This window comes from Abramis brama (assembly GCF_963993115.1).
Source record: "Abramis brama genome assembly, chromosome: 5".
NCBI classification, from domain to species: domain Eukaryota; kingdom Metazoa; phylum Chordata; class Actinopteri; order Cypriniformes; family Leuciscidae; genus Abramis; species Abramis brama.
Genome location: NC_139967.1, coordinates 44,133,232 through 44,150,612, shown reverse-complemented (window position 1 = coordinate 44,150,612; position 17,381 = coordinate 44,133,232). Strand labels below are relative to the sequence as shown.

Below are 17,381 nucleotides of genomic sequence, written 5' to 3'. Positions count from 1 at the left end.
CACGTTAACTAATGTAGTTAACAAATGAAACCTTATTGTAAAGTGTTACCGCTATATCAATATGAATATGAGTGCAGAAAGGAGACTAATAATTTGTAACTAATAATTTGTCTTTGTTTCATTTTAGAACTGCATCTCCAGTCTCCATCACAGGAAGAGGAAGAGAAACCTATTTATTGTCAGCTGAACCCTTAAGAAATCAGTCTAAAAAAGAGAACAGCTATTCACTCTCACAGACGGGGTGAAGCCTCAGCAAAAAAAAAGACAAGAAAGAGAGGAGGGAGGAAGTAACAGCACATGTCTCACAAGTTCTTGAGAGACAGAGAGATAGCAAGAGACCAAGGGCGTAGCCTGTACCATCACTTAACATTTTTGGAACCACAAATATACGAGGTAAGAAACAGAGGAAAAAATGAAACTGAACAGAAAGGAAGGAAGGGATGTTTTTGTGTGACGGGTGTTGTGAGGTTTAGAAATGAAGAGAGGGGTGGGCACGCATGGGCCTTCAGGCCTAGATGGGCTCCGTAGAAATGCTAACTTTGTTTTGGCATGAGGATTTCTTAAGTTTGTTAAATATCTAAGTGTCAAGTGGTGCACCCTGATACATTAACCAAAGTTAATTAACCAAGGTTTGATTTTGTTTTGTAGATCTTGTATGTGTAGATTGAATGGAATAGCAAAGTTCACTGATCACATTAAATCCACAAAGCATGTTTATTTAATTTCTCTTTTTCACTAATTAATGTTTTTGAAAACTGTATATGATGTAAAGTTGACTTTACTTTTTTTGCACACTTAACACAAAAAAACTATTAAGCAAATTTTAGAGAAGAACAAGAGTGCTAAAGGTTAAAAAAAGGCTTTATGCAAAGTACTTTCACACAAGTCAAAAGTGAAATTTGATTTAAATAGTTATATATATAAACTATTATATGTATAAACTATATATATATATATATATATATATATATATATATATATATATATGTGTGTGTGTGTGTGTGTAATATATATATATATATATATATATATTATTTATTTATTTTTACTTTTAAACTTAAATTTAAAATATTTTTCCATAAATTCTTGGTAAAAAATAAATAAATTGTGAACTTGTTATTTGTCAAGCACCCAATTGTATGTAATTGTGCTGATTAAAGCTAGCCTAAACTGAAAGCTATATCAAAACTATAGAAAAGGGAAATAGCTGAGATTGTGGAAGCATATCTAATGGCATTTCTTTTCAAATCAGAATGGCATCGTGGGACCTGTCCGTCAGTGTAGAGGAACTGGGATCGGAGGCACCACCTCTTAAAGTCAGTGTCACCTCGGACCTACATATTGGTGGAGTCATCCTTAAAGTTGTGGAAAAGTCGCGTGAGTTTTTGATGTCTGATTTATTACGTTTATGTGATTTCTAAGGGCATTTTAGGATTGTTGATTTCAGTCTCTGACACAGAGTCTAATACCCCGTGCACATTGTATGATTTTGGGCTGTCCGAGACAAAAGATGACCAATCGTCACGATGTCTGTGGCTCCTACGACCAAAGATAGCCTGCGATCATTTTCTGACAGTGTCAGAAATGTAGAATGATCATGTCACAGTGTGTTTTCTACTATGGCCTACGTCCACTGACTATAAATATGCAACATGAAATGGCGTATTGATCAACTCGACATGGTGCTAAAACTTAAAACTATTTACCTCAAGCTCCATTTGCAAAACTGGCATGGCCAAATTGGCCGCTTTTCTCTAGCCATGACCGAGTCCATATTCTCCTCATGATGTTTTATTAACAAGGTTTGGGAGGAACACGTTCTAATGATCAAACAATCAAGTCATTGCAACCAGCTGTCAGCAATCAGTAATCAACAGGTCCACTCAATCAGCATGATTAAAGGCCTATAAATACACACAGTCGACTCACCCATATTCCTCAACAGTTTTCAGCATCCCTCCACCACCCCATCTCCTCACACTTGCCTGGTTATCTTCCTAACCAAGAGATACGGGGGGAGTACTCTGGGTTCGGGCCCAATAACCGAGCTCGGAGCCCTCCCCCCGGACAGCACGCCAAATACACTTAAAGGTAGTGTAGGTAGGATTGTTATAAAAAACCTTTTTCCAAATTTGTTTAAACTTTTTATATATATCAATGCATAATTAAAATGTAAGTACTCTGAAAAAGAAAGTATAAAAATCGAGTGTCTGTAGACCTCTCACGACTGTTTTAAAGACAGCTCATTATTTCCATTCACTCCACCCCCTCCCTTCTGGGCTCCTTCCTGAGCCACGCCCCCAAAACAAATGAACGCGTGACGCCGACCGCTGAGCTGAAGACGCATTATTTACCTGAGACCAGTGCATGTAGTGACATCATGTCAGAATCACATGTAATAAAAAAAATCTAACTTTATCATTATGAAGATAAACAAATAAGATGTATTTTAGTACTCACTATCAAGCTAGCATATTGATATTGGTAAAGTTTAAAATATATATTTTTTGATTCGCTAACGAGCTAGTTATCTATAAGGCAAAGCTAAAAACAGTTTGCATGATACACGTTTTTCCATTACCATCATTTACACTGTGATGAAGATGAATTTCGTGTAAGATTCATAACATATATGGTGTTCTGCATGTAAGAGTTTCCATGATGAAAGCATTGTTGACTCTGATGAGGACTACACTCCAGAGACAAGTACCGCATCGTCAGCTCGAGGACAGGTCCGGGGTCGAGGGCGAAGCAGAGGAGGTCGTGCAACTAGGGTCCGAGGATATTGACACGTGTTTTATTCAAAGACTTTTTGTTCATTACCTTTTCTAGTACTGTCTTCCTTTTTTGCCTTGTTTGCCTTCGCTAACTGCATATGTCGGTAATGTGAATTTTTGATTGCTCTTTCTCTGCCATTGTTTTGCTATTCCTAGGTTCCGTGCCTCTTGAATTCCTCAAATCAAACGGGTGTGCGCGCATATGGGCAGATCCTGTGTGGCAAAAGGGTGGTTGCCATGGTTGCGAGAGAGTGACAGTCGCCTAAGCCAATCCTTTGTTTCGTCCCGAATGGAAATAATGAGCTGTGTTTAATACAGATTAAACGGTCTAGAGTCACTCGATTTTTATACTCTTTTTATCAGAGTACTTACATTTTAATTATGCATTGATATATATAAAAAGTTTAAACAAATTTGGAAAAAAGTTTTTTATAACAATCCTACCTACACTACCTTTAACTATTTATTCTCTGATCATTCGTAAGTGTGAACTCGTGAATTTCCCTTCATCCTCTTTTTTTTCAGCGTACATAAAAACCACAATTGTGATTCATCTTGCTCTGTTTATTAACCTTTAGTGCATGCTGATGATGTTTTATTCTTCTATACTAACTATACTAAATAAACCAATACTGATGACTCAATTAGTAAGACAACAACAAACCACCACTTTCTCTATACACATTTTTTTTTTTTAAAGACAAGTCATGATCAAAATTAACGCTACAGATTGTTTTTGTTTGCTAACCACCATTTAAATCCTGGGTTTCACTTTATTTTGATGGTCCCTTTAACACATTCTGTTGACTATAAGTAATGTTGCACCTACTGTATGTCTACTAGATTTTTAGTAGAGTATTCGTAGACTGGTGGGGTTAGGGTTAGAATAAGTTGACATGTACATGCAAAGTTACTTATAGTCAGCAGAATGTCTGTTGGAGGAGCATTATAATAAAGAGTTAGCAGATATCAAGCAGACAGTTTACTAATACTCTCATGAGAGTTAGTAGACATGAAGTTGCAAATTTACTTATAGTCAACAGAATGTTCAAAAGGGACCATCAAAATAAAGTGCTACCAAATCCTGCATGTAATGCAGCTCACAGTCATCAAACCTGTCACAGATCGATGATGAAATAGTCCAGATGAGTCCTCTTGCATGCGTCCGTTTTTAACGCTTCTTGACTGCAGTCTGACATTAATGACAACTGAGATCCTACAGTGTGACACGGCTTACAAGTCAAGTCAAGTCAAGTCAAGTATATTTGTATAGCGCTTTTCACAATACAGATTGTATCAAAGCAGCTTCACAGTATTAAATTAAAATAATACAGCAAGGTTTGTTTCTAGTAGTGGAGCGGCTAAGTGATATAATCGTTCAGTTTATGATACAAGCGTGAAAATTGGCATGAGCAGTCTCCATGCGTCACTTGACAAGAAAATTGTCCGAGCCACTTGAAATTTCAAGATTTTAAATTTTTCAAGATGGCCGACACCTTAGTGTAGCAGTTAAGTGATATAGTGGTTTATTTGGTGATACAAGCATAAAAATTGGCATGAGCAGTCTCTGATGGTCACTAGACAATAAGCCACCCACAGCTACTTGAAATTTCAAGATGGCGGCCATTTTTCAAGATAGCCGACACCTTAGTGGAGCAGTTAAGTGATATAGTGGTTTATTTGGTGATACAAACATGAAAATTGGCATGAGCAGTCTCTGATGGTCACTAGACCATAAGCCACCCACAGCTACTTGAAATTTCAAGATGGCGGCCATTTTTCAAGATGGCCACCACCTTAGTGGAGCAATTAGGCTCATGGCAATTTTCATGCTTGTATCACCAACTAAATGATTTCTTAAGCCTAATTGCTCCACTAAGGTGGTGGCCATCTTGAAAAATGGCCGCCATCTTGAAATTTCAAGTAGCTGTAGGTGGCTTATTGTCAAGTGACCCACAGAGACTGCTCATGCCAATTTTCATGCTTGTATCACCAAATAAACCACTATATCACTTAACTGCTCCACTAAGGTGTCGGTCATCTTGAAAAATGGCCACCATCTTGAAATTTCAAGTGGCTCGGACAATTTTCTTGTCAAGTGACCCATGGAGACTGCTCATGCCAATTTTCACGCTTGTATTATAAACTGAACGATTCTGCCAAACATAAGCACTTAGCCGCTCCACTATAGTGGAATTTATTGATTGATAAAATGAAAATATCCCCAAAATATCCCCAACTGAGCAAGCCAAAGGCAACAGTGGCAAGGAACCGAAAAACTCCATCAGGTGACCCAATGGAGAAAAAAAAAACCTTGGGAGATCCCAGGCTCAGTTGGGGGCCAGTTCTCCTCTGGCGTTTATGAACTAGAGACCGGATTGTAGTTTGAACTGTAAGATTAAAAATATTATATGAATGCCTGGCTGAAGAGATGCGTCTTTAATCTAGTTTTAAACTGGGAGAGCGAGTCTGAGCAACGAACAGTATCAGGAAGGCTATTACAGCGGGGGATCATGTACAGTCTGACAAGCAACAGTAAAGGATTCAATTATGAATTGTACAGTGTGCACCGGGCTTAAGTCAAGTCTCAAGTCTTTCCAAACAAAGTCAAAGTCAATTTTCACTATACCCTGTTCAACGAGAGCATACAATGAACAGCAACTGGATTGAAACACTCAACTAAATGAACAAAAACGTATCTTAAAAGTAGTACATATGAACATGAGGATGAGTAAATAATAGAATTTTTAGAAAATCTCTGCCATTTCCCAACCCGTTAATATTTGCACATATTCAAACATCACAAATTTGACATCACCAAATGCTCTGAATCACACAAAATGTGTTTGAAACGAGATGAGGGTGATGACAGAATTTTCTTCTCTTCTGTAGAAATAAAGAGGGATTGGTCCGATCACGCTCTGTGGTGGGAGCAGAAGCAGCAGTGGTTGCTGAAACCGTCCTGGACGCTGGATAAATGTGGAATTCATGCAGACGCCCGACTCTTCCTCACGCCCCAACACAAGCCCCTGCGGCTGCTAATGCCCAACGCCATCAGCGTCCGCCTGAAAGTCTGCTTCTCCAGCCCTGTGTTCCGCACCGTCATGGGCATTTGCAAACTCCTGAGTGAGTGATGAGTTGAGCTTCTGGCTTTGAGATCATCTACCCAGCTAACAGGGAACTTTCTCAGAACTTTGGCCAGCGTTCTGGCAAGGTTCCGTCAAAGTTATGAACAAACGTTCTTCCGGTGACCTGTGCAAGAAACAGTCAGCGTCTACAATAGATGGAAGCTTTACATCAGTTCCAAACCAAACGTGGTTTCATTTTATTTAAACTATTTAAAGAATAGTTTTAATGATGCTTCAACATTTCTGATTGAAAACTACTGCATGACACCTGTACATTACATTTGTTTTCTCTCTTTTAGACATACGCCACCCAGAGGAACTATCCCTACTTTGGCCAGTAGAAGGAAAAAAGAAAAAGAAAGATAAAGATGTTGAGGAAGAGGTGTATGACATCACATGCTCACCACTTCCTTCAAGTGAGCTATACATATACAGAAAATATTAATCCAAACCAATTCACATTACGTAAGACCCACTGTGGACTTATTTAGCATACTTAACTGTTGCTAGAATCAGAAATGGAAACAGAATGACCTTTATTTCAATTTATGGTTACACAAACACACTCACAAGGATTTTGTCTTGGTTGCAGGAGCTTGCAGTGAAAAAATAATTAACTTGTATGTGTATAACACAGTACAAACACCTTTCATCATTATAATGCCTGCACAATTTATTTATTAATTCAAGTAAAGTTCATGTAAATCTGCTCTAAAATTAAATTTGTATGTTTAGTTATTATTATTATTATTATTATTATTATTTAAAAAATATATTTGCTAATTTGTGCAATTGCAGGCACCATCTTGAAGCTTGCCAATGGCATGCCTGCTTTCTATGCTGAATCTCCTGAAACTGAGGCTGTGTACAAGATGCTGGCGGTCAGTCAGCCTCCCCCGGCCCCAGAGACCATTGCTAAAATGTACCGGACAACTAATGTAATGGAGAAAGCACAAATTAACAGCAGGTAATACGCTAAAGGCAACATGCAGTATACAGGGCCACTAAATTCATAATATTACAGAATATAGAATATTAAAATACAGAAATACAGAATATTGCGTGTGTGAAAATTTTCTATACGGTGCACTCAGAAAGTATTCAGAACTAGTATTCACATTTTGCTTTGTGCATCCTTATGCCAAAACACCATATACAACAAAGCAAAAACATATTTGTGATAACTTTGCAAATTTATTTAAAAGATACAATTTTTTTTAGCGATAACAGTCTCAAGTCTATACTCCTAAAAATAAAGGGTCCAAAAGGTTTTTTTTCGCAGTGATGCCATAGAAGAACCATTTTTGCCATAGAAGAACCACTCCCCAAAGAACCTTTCAGTGAACAGTTCTTGTTGTGAAGAACATTAATAATCATTAATAATCTTTTTCGACTATAAAGAACGTTTAGTGGAATTGTTTAGTGGCTTCACAGAGCTACAGGTACTTCACTGAACCACCAATGACAATAAAGAACCTTTATTTTTAAGAGTGTATGATATTGTATACCTGGCTTTGGGGATTTTCTGCTATTTTTCTCCACAGATCCCCCTGAGTTCTGTCAGGTTGGATGTGGACCCACATTTCCAGGTTTCTCCAGAGATGTTTGATTGGGTTCAAGTCCAGGCTTTGTTTGGACCAATACATGACATTCACAGAGTTGCCGCTTAGTCACTCTTGCATTGTCTTGGCTGTGTGCTTTGGGTCATTTGAAGTTGAACCAATGGCCCAGTATGAGGTCCTGAGTGCTCTAGACCAGGCTTTTAATAAGGATATCTTTGTGTTTTGCTGCATTCAGATTTCCTTCTACCCTGACCAGTCCCTTAGTCTCGGAAAACATTTCGCCATTAGGCTTCAACATGACACACAGTGAAAAAATTAAGCGGTCTGAATACTTTCTGAATCCACTGTGCATTTTCTAAACTTGAACTGCTCACCATTTTACTATAAGCAATAATGGTCCAATGGTAATTAATATTTTTTGGACATTTATTATGGCAGTACTTTTTTAGGTATTATTGGTAACATGTAAATACCATGGTACATGAATATGGTATTCATTAAGTCTATTCATCAATGTGATACCATCAGTGTGATACCAGTCTGATACCATCACACAGTGCCTGCACATTTAGGATTTTATCAGTAGATACATAACCCCAGCTACAGTTGCATATAATGCGCATTGTAAAAAAAAAAAAAAAAATCAGTTAAATGCTGTAATGATAATATCTCTGCTCAGGTGGTTGGATTCGTCCCGTTCTCTCCTACAACAGGGAGTCAAAGAAAATGATAAACTCCAACTGCGTTTCAAATACTACAGCTTTCACGACATCACACCACAGGTAGGCATGACGCCATCAGTCTGTTCATCATGTGTTTCTCAATTAGAAAACAGATTTGTGCTTTTAATGTTTGGCCAAATAACCATCAAATATGTGCAAAATGAGCAAATAACAGCTTTAACCAGTAAATATCATTACAACCCATCACATTATTTAGGTTAAATTTTTTTGTCCGATAATCTGTAAAACAGCGATAACTCTGTAAATATAAAAATAAACTTAATAAAACATTTTATTTGGTTAGAAACTTAATTCTGTTTCTACTTAAAGAGGTCAGACTTTGATGATGTCACCACCTCAAATATGAAGTTTTTTTTAAATAGTATTTTTCATAAAATGCATAATCTACAGACAGTAAAAACAGCCATACTTATTTTTTAACAAAAAACTTTTTATAAACAGTAAAATCTAAATAATGTTTCTTTTGTCCTCTTCTCCCCCATACAAATTATGAAACATCTGAACCTGATATATGTACTTGTCAGACTGATGTGGTGCGCCTGACACAGCTGTATGAGCAGGCGAGGTGGGCCCTCCTGCTGGAAGAAATTGAATGCACTGAAGAAGAGATGATGGTCTTTGCTGCCTTACAGGTATAGGTGATGGAGAGCAGATATCAATGCATCATACTCATGAACAATGATCTATCTAAACAGAACTGAAGCTTAAGTGAAAGTTGTGAAAGTTATTCAGAAAGTTTTTATGATCTGTGTGTGTGTGTGTGTGTGTGTGTGTGTGTGTGTGTGATCACATCAGTACCACATTGGGAAAGTGTCTCTAACGGAGCAGTTTGTGGCATCCAGTCCGGCTATGGATGATCTAGATTCAGCTCTACAGTGCCTGGAGGTGAAAATGGAAGGAGAGAGCAGTGCAGACGACATGCTGGTCAGTTTCATGACATACACACATCTATCTATAAATTACAGAAACGTCTGTCTGTCTGTCAGTCAGTCTGTGTCTCTGTCTGTTATTCGCATATCTCTCGAACCATTAATCCGATGGATGTCAAACTTGACAGGTGTCTTGCTACGGGCACGAGTAAGTGCAGTGCCAAGTTTGACGTTGTTTGGATTAGAAATGCAAAAGATATCGTAAAATATATCGTAAAAGAAGCACTTAGAAGGTTGTGGTTTAAAAATAAACATTCTGACATAAACACTCTGTCAGCTTCACTGTTTACTTCTGAATATTATATTTTATTCACGGCCATCATTTGTAGTAACCTATTCACAAACTGTTTGCTCAAGCATAGCATTTTTTCAGAGTTCACTGTGTAGCCTGCTCCCTGAATAGTTGCGCTTATTCATTTGTGGATGTTAACTGAATCTGTAAGTCACCTACGCTGTTTACTTCTGTATATTATATCTATCTATAAATTACGGGAACGTCTTTCTGTCTGTGTGTGTGTGTGTGTGTGTGTGTGTGTGTGTTTTATTCACATATCTCTTGAACCGTTAGTCTGATGGATTTCAAACTTGACAGGTGTCTTGCTACGAGTAAGTGCAGTGCGAAGTTTGACATTGCTTGGATTAGAAATGCAAAAGATATTGTTAAATATATATCGGTAAAAGAAGCACACACTGAATTTTGCCGCTCTAGCCGCTGGCCACTCCCCCTCTCACACACACACACTGAGTGAGCACAGCACTGGCCACTCCCCCTCTCACACACACACTGAGTGAGCACAGCGCAGGACCAGAGACAGAGAGGGTCGAAGAAAGCAGCAGAGATTAAGTAGTGTTTTCTCAGAGTTCACTGTGTAGCCTGCTCCCTGAATTGTGTAGTTCAATGTTCCAAATTTATTGTATGTCATTATGTCAGTATCAGTATTTGCTTTCTACCATGCGCAAATAAAAATGTCACTGAACTTTTGCTGTGTAATTGTAACAATGAGCACTCAAATACACCAAACCAACAATTACTAAAAACACACACAAAAACTGATTTTGCACGGGCACTTTGCACTGCTCCCTGAATCGACGCGCTTATTCATTTGTGGATGTTAACTGAATCTGTAAGTCAGCTATGCTGTTTACTTCTGAATATTATATTTCATTCTGGTGCGCTTAACATTATCGCTACTGTGTAATAGTAGCCTATGCTATTCACCAACTAAACATATCCTATTCAATGCGTTCACAGTCTCTTTCACGGCATCATTTGTAGCCTATTCACAAACTGTTTGCTCAAGCATAGCGTTTTCTCGGAGTTCACTGTGTGCTTTCTACCATGCACAAATAAAAATGTCACTGAACTTTTGCTCTAGTGCCTTTAACAATAGAGAACAGGCACATATTTAAATTCTCACAAAAAATAAATGCAAGGACAAGACTACACTAAACCAATTGCATATGACAAAACTGACAGACAGGCCTACAGGATCAGGATGAAGTTAACAAAACAAGCATAGAGCGACCATAGATATAGAACAAGTAACAAGGAGAGAAGCAAAAACAGATCAGAAACCAGTGGCTGATGAGAATCAGCTGTGTTCTGCCACCACGTGGAGAAAGGAAACAAAAACAATGCAAAGAAAAGGCAGAAAAGACAGTAATCCAACCCAAGTGTTGACAAATATTGACTTTTAGATATTAGAATAATGACCTTTAAGCATGATTTCAGCAATACAACCATTATGAAAACAAAACCATCAATGAAACAACAAAAATGGGAAAAAAAAGACCAATCGTTTTGTCAGGAAATAAATGAACAATATTAAATAACATAAAACAGATGTGAAAACTTGCCCAAAACTGATATTTATGAATACTCTTGTCACAGTTCACAGTGGTTTTGTTTATTTTTTGTTTACTTGAGACATATCATAATAAAATATGATGATATTGGAAAAGTAATTTGATGTTTCAAACCATCCCAAAATCATAATTTGTCACTTAGTCACTTAAAGTCACTTAGATGTATGGGTCATGTGAAATGACTGTTGGCATCTCTAACATCTCAAATGTCCATACAGGAAACAATGACAGCGCCAGAACTACATGACTACTTGAAAATATTCAGGTAAGACACAAATCCCAGCCCCCCTCCAACATACTACATTTGTACATTTTTTTTGTGGGAAACTCAATTCAGACACATATTCAGTTCTGACAATATTGTAACATAGCTAGATAATTTCGATATCATATTTAAACTGTGTAGCCAAAGGAATTTTTTTTTTTTTCCTCCTGCATCCAGGGAAGTTTTTCCTTTTTTGCTACAGTGTGTATTCACAACGTGTATTGTGAAAAGTGCTATAAAAACAACCCTCACGTTTTACGACTAATAACCTTGTGGTTTTACCTTCTCTCAGACCGAAGAGGCTGACACTGAAAGGATATAAACAATACTGGTTTACATTTAAGGATACGACCATCTCCTACTACAAGAGTAAAGAGGAAAGCTGTAAAGAACCAATTCAACAGATGAACCTTAAAGGTGATCACACACTCATCTATTAAAACATCTATGTACTTGTCACACAGACGCACAACAAGTCTCTCATCAACACAGGTTGCGAGGTGGCCCCTGATGTAAGTGTTGCTGGGCAGAAGTTTTGTATCAGGTTGCTGATACCCGGGCCAGAGGGCATGAATGAGGTCTACTTGCGCTGTGAGCATGTAAGTCAATGATTATCTGTGTACAACAGCTCAGCTATGACATCAGTATGTATACTCATATGTGTTGGTTAGCCAATTTCGTTTTTTTTTTTTCAATGGCTGGAGCAGCGAGGGAGTGGCCAATTTAGTCCTGTTTGTTAATGCAAATGTTTAATGAGCCAACCACATGGCAGCGACTCACATAAAGTGTAATGTAAAGGTTCTATATAGAACCCTAAAGAGTTCTGTCAATCGCTTCATATATAGAATCATTTAGGGGTTCCCATCATGGGATGGTTTTATGGATTTAGTTTTATTTAATTAATTGTGTTTAATTTTTTTAATGAATTAAGCAGCTTGTAAACATACTTTAACACTAGAAGAAATTGAAATCGTTAAACATGAAACATTCTCATAAAGTGTTCTTTTAAATTAAGTCAAGAACCCTAGGGATTCTACATAGAACCCAACTGAAACCTTTTTTTTTCTTTTTTTTTTGGAGAAAACTGCCATTATATGTATTATAACTGAAAACATCATAGACATAGTGTAATTAAACAAACACTGAAATGTGATTTTTTTTAGGTTTTCTTACCGCTATTCTGAAAGATATTGAAAAGTTATGGAAGCAAAATAGCCCAAAATCTCAAAATTGACTAGCAGTGTTGGGGTTTAGTGCATTACAATTAATGCGAGTTACGTAATCAGATTACTTTTTTAGAAAGTAACCAGTAAAGTAATGCATTACTTTTAAATTTACAAGAAAATATCTTTTCTATCTACAAGAGTAACTTTTTCAAAAAAATAACGCAAGTTATTTTGTTTTCCCATTTATTGATTTACACATCTCCTGTTCCCATATTGAGGTGTTGTGTGTGCTGTGTGAACGTGATGGTTAGTTCCAGACTAAATGCAAACTTAGAATATTATGCTAACCTGCAATAATTAAACATGTTAAATTACACAAATATACTTTATGTATTTAATCTTACTTTATTAAATAACGTCTTTCCTGCTGACCTTCGATTATCCAATTTAACCATACTAATAAGCAAAAATGAACAATAAAAAAATAGTTTCGCCCTATTCTTTTGCAATCCAGAATGGCCGCACAGATGAAGGGTTTGTTTGAGCAGCGCCCTCTTCTGTACAGGTGTGAATTTGCATTTCCTTCAGCCTGAGGCTTATTCATTTCACTTTTGGTGGGAAGGGACCTTTACATTTGCCTAAAATGTAACTTTTTTTGTTGCTATTAAAAAAACAAGCAAGCCCAGCCCAAGTGAGAAAAAGTAATGCAAAAGTAATGTAACGCATAACTTTCCATAAAAGTAACTAAGTAACGTAGTTACTTTTCAGTAGGGATGGGACGAAATATCGTTTGACGAAATATCGCGATACAAAACGTGACGAAACGCATCGAGGTCGAAAAAAATGGATCGCGAAATAAAGATAGATGGCACTGCTGCATGATTTGCGTAGTATATGTAATAAAATATGTATATTTTATTGACACTGGAACAGTATGCATTCAAAAAGAATGCTTATTTAATTCAATAATAAATATTACAAAAAGTTGGCTTTAGCTGGATTCGAACCCCAGTCTCGGTGAGCACCTGCAATAGAAAACAGTGTAATATAAATGCGTGATTTTCCCACACGAAGAAACCGGAAATTGTATCATAAGACCTATGCTGAGGAAGACATATCTCTGAACGTCACATTTCACCTTTTCTTTTCGATTTTCTGCGTTTTTCGCATCCACAGCCACAGCCTGTATTTTGAATGGTGTTTGACAATTCAGAGCCACAGTGCAAGCGAACGACAAAATCCAGCTGTTCGGTTCTGTCTGCCCAGCGCTTCCGCCGGCCGTGTGTGTGTGTGTGTGTGTGTGTGTGTGTCCATACCTTAGACATACTGCCAGTCTCTGTTCAGGATCGATTGGTTCACGGAAATTGGTCGTCTTCTTTTTAATATGTGGCTTCAGTATCGCTAGCAAAGCATCAAACTATTCCACTGACATTCTGAGGTAAATTTTTAATTGCTCGGGCCTCGGGATAATTTCGCAACTCCTTGATAAGGAGGTGAAACTCTCCTTCTTCTCGGCGCAATCTCAGGATTGGATGGTCCCAATATTTTCCTCTTTCTTTTTCTCTTTTTAAGAAGAAAGAGGGCAACGAAATCATCCTCACTGCTCGACGAATCCATTTAGTATTTTTTGCGGTTTTTTTTTTTTTGCGCAAAGGTTTAATAAATACGCATCGGACTCAGTGTGCAAGGTTTCTGTGCGTGACGAATTTTAAGGCTGACGAACACGAAAAAACGCATACGAAAATTTCGGACTCAGTGTGCAATGGCCTTAAGACTGTCTGTAAGCTATGCCATGCTGTCATTCCGTACACCACATCCAACACATCAAACATGAACCACCACCTTCAACGTCACCATAATAAAGTTGTTGTTAAACAGTAATATTTTTTTTCTTTTTTGATATCGTATCGTGACGTATCGTATCGTGACCCTGGCATATCGAGGTGCATCGTATCGTGAATTTAAGTGTATCGTCCCATCCCTACTTTTCAGGGAGTGACACAATTGTCACTATATATCAGTTGTGTTTGTTAGCTTCGTTTTCTGTGGGTTTACATACAGTATAAAATGTGCAGGGGTGTGTTTCCTAAAAACATTGTGAGCCTAATTAGATTGTAGAGCTTAAAAAAATATTAGATCCTTCTGACATGCCAGGAATATTGGATCCAGTCTCTACCAAATCCCATCAGAAGATATCCTTTTTGTTTGGTTTTAAAATAGCAATAAAACTCTGACTCTGTCTTGTTCGTAGGAGCAACAGTACAGCCGATGGATGGCAGCATGTCGTTTGGCCTCGAAAGGCAAGACTTTGGCTGACAGCTCTTTCTCTAGTGAGGTGCAGAGCATCCAGTCATTCTTGGCCATGCAGAAAACCACACCTAGTAATAACACAGCTCAGACAGATGAGAGTATTAATACACACAGCCTCGTCTCTCCACGCTACCAGAAGAAGTACAAACCCAAACAGGTACCACGTTTAAGGGTCATTGGAATACACTTGAACTGGTTAATTACTGCATTATTAGTCTTTAGTGTGACATTTAATCCCTGCTTTTTTGTTCCTCTTGAACTTTATCTCTCTCTCCCTTTCTCTCTTGTTCAGCTCACGCCGAGAATCCTGGAGGCCTATCAGAATGTAGCTCAGATCTCATTAACAGATGCCATTCAGAAGTTCCTTCAGATCTGGCAGGCTCTGCCTGACTTTGGCCTCTCTTATATTGTAGTGAGGTGAGTTTAGCAACACTTGTTTGTAGGCAGAGCCTGTCATGCACCACTTCTTTTTAAGACTGTGAATCATGGTAGTCTAATGGTGTAATTTTATAGTATGCATGAGGGCCAGGTTCAGATCCTAACACAAATAATATGACATTTATATTCCCGCTGATTAATGTCTTCAACAGAAATATGTACCATCCATTTATAACCTTAAAGTAGGTCTATCTTGAAACATTTAAAGGGTTAGTTCACCCAAAAATGAAAATTAAGTCATTAATTCCTCACCTTCATGTCGTTCCAAACCCGCATGACTTTCGTACATCTTCGGAACACAAATGAAGATATTTTAAATGAAATCTGAGAGATTTCTGTCCCTCCATTGATTCCCTCCACGCAACTACCACTTTCAAGCCAATGTGCATTCACGCAACAACGTCTGCACTCGCTTCAACACAACACACACGTGTCGTGGTGCTCTCGTGAACGTTGGAGATTAATATTTTGTGTAAATTGTAAGTGGTAAATTGTGTTTTTTGCGCAAATAAAGCACTTGCATCGCTTCATAAAATTGAGGTTGCACCACTGGAGTCACATGGATTACTTTAATGTCTTTACTACCTTTCTGGGGCTTGAAAGTGGTAGTTGCGTAGCTGTCAGTGGAGGGACAGAAATCTCTCAGATTTCATTTGAAAGATCTTCATTTGTGTTCCAAAGATGAATGAAAGTTGTATGGTTTTGGAACGACATGAGGGCGAGCAATTAATGACAGAATTTTCATTTTTGGGTGAAATGCCCCTTTAAAATGTAATTTCTAGATTTTCTAGAAAGAAACCTAAACCCAACTGTGCTCTATTCTATTTGATGTAACACTTTACCTTTAACTATTTAGAAAACAATATACATTTTGATATCATTTGAATTAATGCATGACAAAAGATTACATATTATGTTATTAAATGTTATTAATAATAATAATGATATTGCTGAGTAAAAGAATCTAAACAAAATAATAAATTACAATCAGATTGTAAGTGACATCAGAAACAGCATGTACAATTTCTGTCCACACAAATGCAGGTTTAAGGGTTGCCGCAAGGATGAGGTGCTCGGCATTGCCAATAATCGTTTAATCCGTATTGATCTGAGTGTTGGAGATGTTGTGAAAACCTGGAGATACAACACCATGAGGCAATGGAATGTCAACTGGGACATCAAACAGGTAATCTGTTTTTATTATGAGATTTTTGTAGTGCAAAAGCTTCTTCCAAGCTCTCGGATTGATATCAAATATCACTGCCAAATAATAAATCCCTTCCCTATCTGTACCAGGTTGCCATTGAGTTTGATGGCAATGTGAACATCGCATTTAGCTGTGTAACTGCAGATTGTAAGATTGTCCATGAGTACATCGGCGGCTACATCTTCATGTCCACACGAGGACGAGAGCAGAGTGACACCCTGAATGAGGAGCTGTTTCACAAACTGACAGGCGGCCATGAAGCTCTATGAGGAAAAGAAAAGTCTGTGCACCCATGGACTGCCAAAATATGAAGACAAAAAAACAAACATCTGAGAAATTTTTATTAATAACCCCAAACGCATAAATACACACACAGATATGGCCAATCATTACCTGAAAAAAAACAACACTATTGTGTCTTCACAGGTTTGTGAGACCTGAGGTGTTAGCAATGTGGGATTTCTCTGTTTTTGTCTTATTTGGCTTTGATCATTCTTATGGTATGTTATTTTCAATGACAACACCATATCCTGTAGTTATTAAATTTTAATGTCAAACCTTGTCAGGTATTTACTTTAATTTTTTAAAGTTTAGTTTCTAATGCATCCGATTGTTATTGTTGTCTTTTTATTAAAGGGGGGGGGGGGGAAGAGCGCATGGTGTACAGCGTTGCCAGGCTAGGATACAATGATCAACTTTGCAGCTCAAGCGTTAAAAAGGATACACTGTGGTGACATTATTTGGCGCAGGAAACCACAATGCTAGTTTCACAAGTCTTGCAGAAGACGATGAAAAAGAACATCCTGTGCACTAAAATGAATCAAGTATGCTAAAGGATGGAGACTTGAATTGCACTTATATATGGATATTATTCTAAAATGAATATATTATACTAATATTATATTGTGTATAAATAAAATATACAAATATAAAAGATTTATTTTATTAGATATTTTGATATGTTTAATATATTTGATAATATACACCACT

General features: G+C 37.5%; 1 protein-coding gene across 1 annotated transcript; it reads left to right on the top strand.

The window, feature by feature from the left end:
* Positions 1–201: 201 nt before the first annotated feature.
* fermt3a (FERM domain containing kindlin 3a) lies at positions 202–16,952 on the top strand. Its single transcript, XM_084115732.1, has 15 exons — positions 202–393; positions 1,253–1,377; positions 5,670–5,903; positions 6,205–6,321; positions 6,704–6,872; positions 8,147–8,249; positions 8,735–8,842; positions 9,006–9,134; positions 11,224–11,270; positions 11,563–11,687; positions 11,763–11,869; positions 14,688–14,903; positions 15,039–15,163; positions 16,229–16,370; positions 16,481–16,952. Exons 2-15 carry the CDS (start codon positions 1,254–1,256, stop codon positions 16,658–16,660), a joined length of 1,926 nt encoding a protein of 641 aa, XP_083971858.1. The 5' UTR covers positions 202–393; position 1,253; the 3' UTR covers positions 16,661–16,952.
* The last annotated feature ends 429 nt before the right edge of the window (positions 16,953–17,381 follow it).

Excerpts from the sequence above, each read along its gene's own strand:
- fermt3a (XM_084115732.1), top strand. The coding sequence starts at position 1,254 with ATGGCATCGTGGGACCTGTCCGTCAGTGTAGAGGAACTGGGATCGGAG. Across the intron at positions 6,322-6,703 it reads ATGCTCACCACTTCCTTCAA|GCACCATCTTGAAGCTTGCC; the intron begins GTGAGCTATACA and ends GTGCAATTGCAG. Across the intron at positions 6,873-8,146 it reads AAAGCACAAATTAACAGCAG|GTGGTTGGATTCGTCCCGTT; the intron begins GTAATACGCTAA and ends ATCTCTGCTCAG.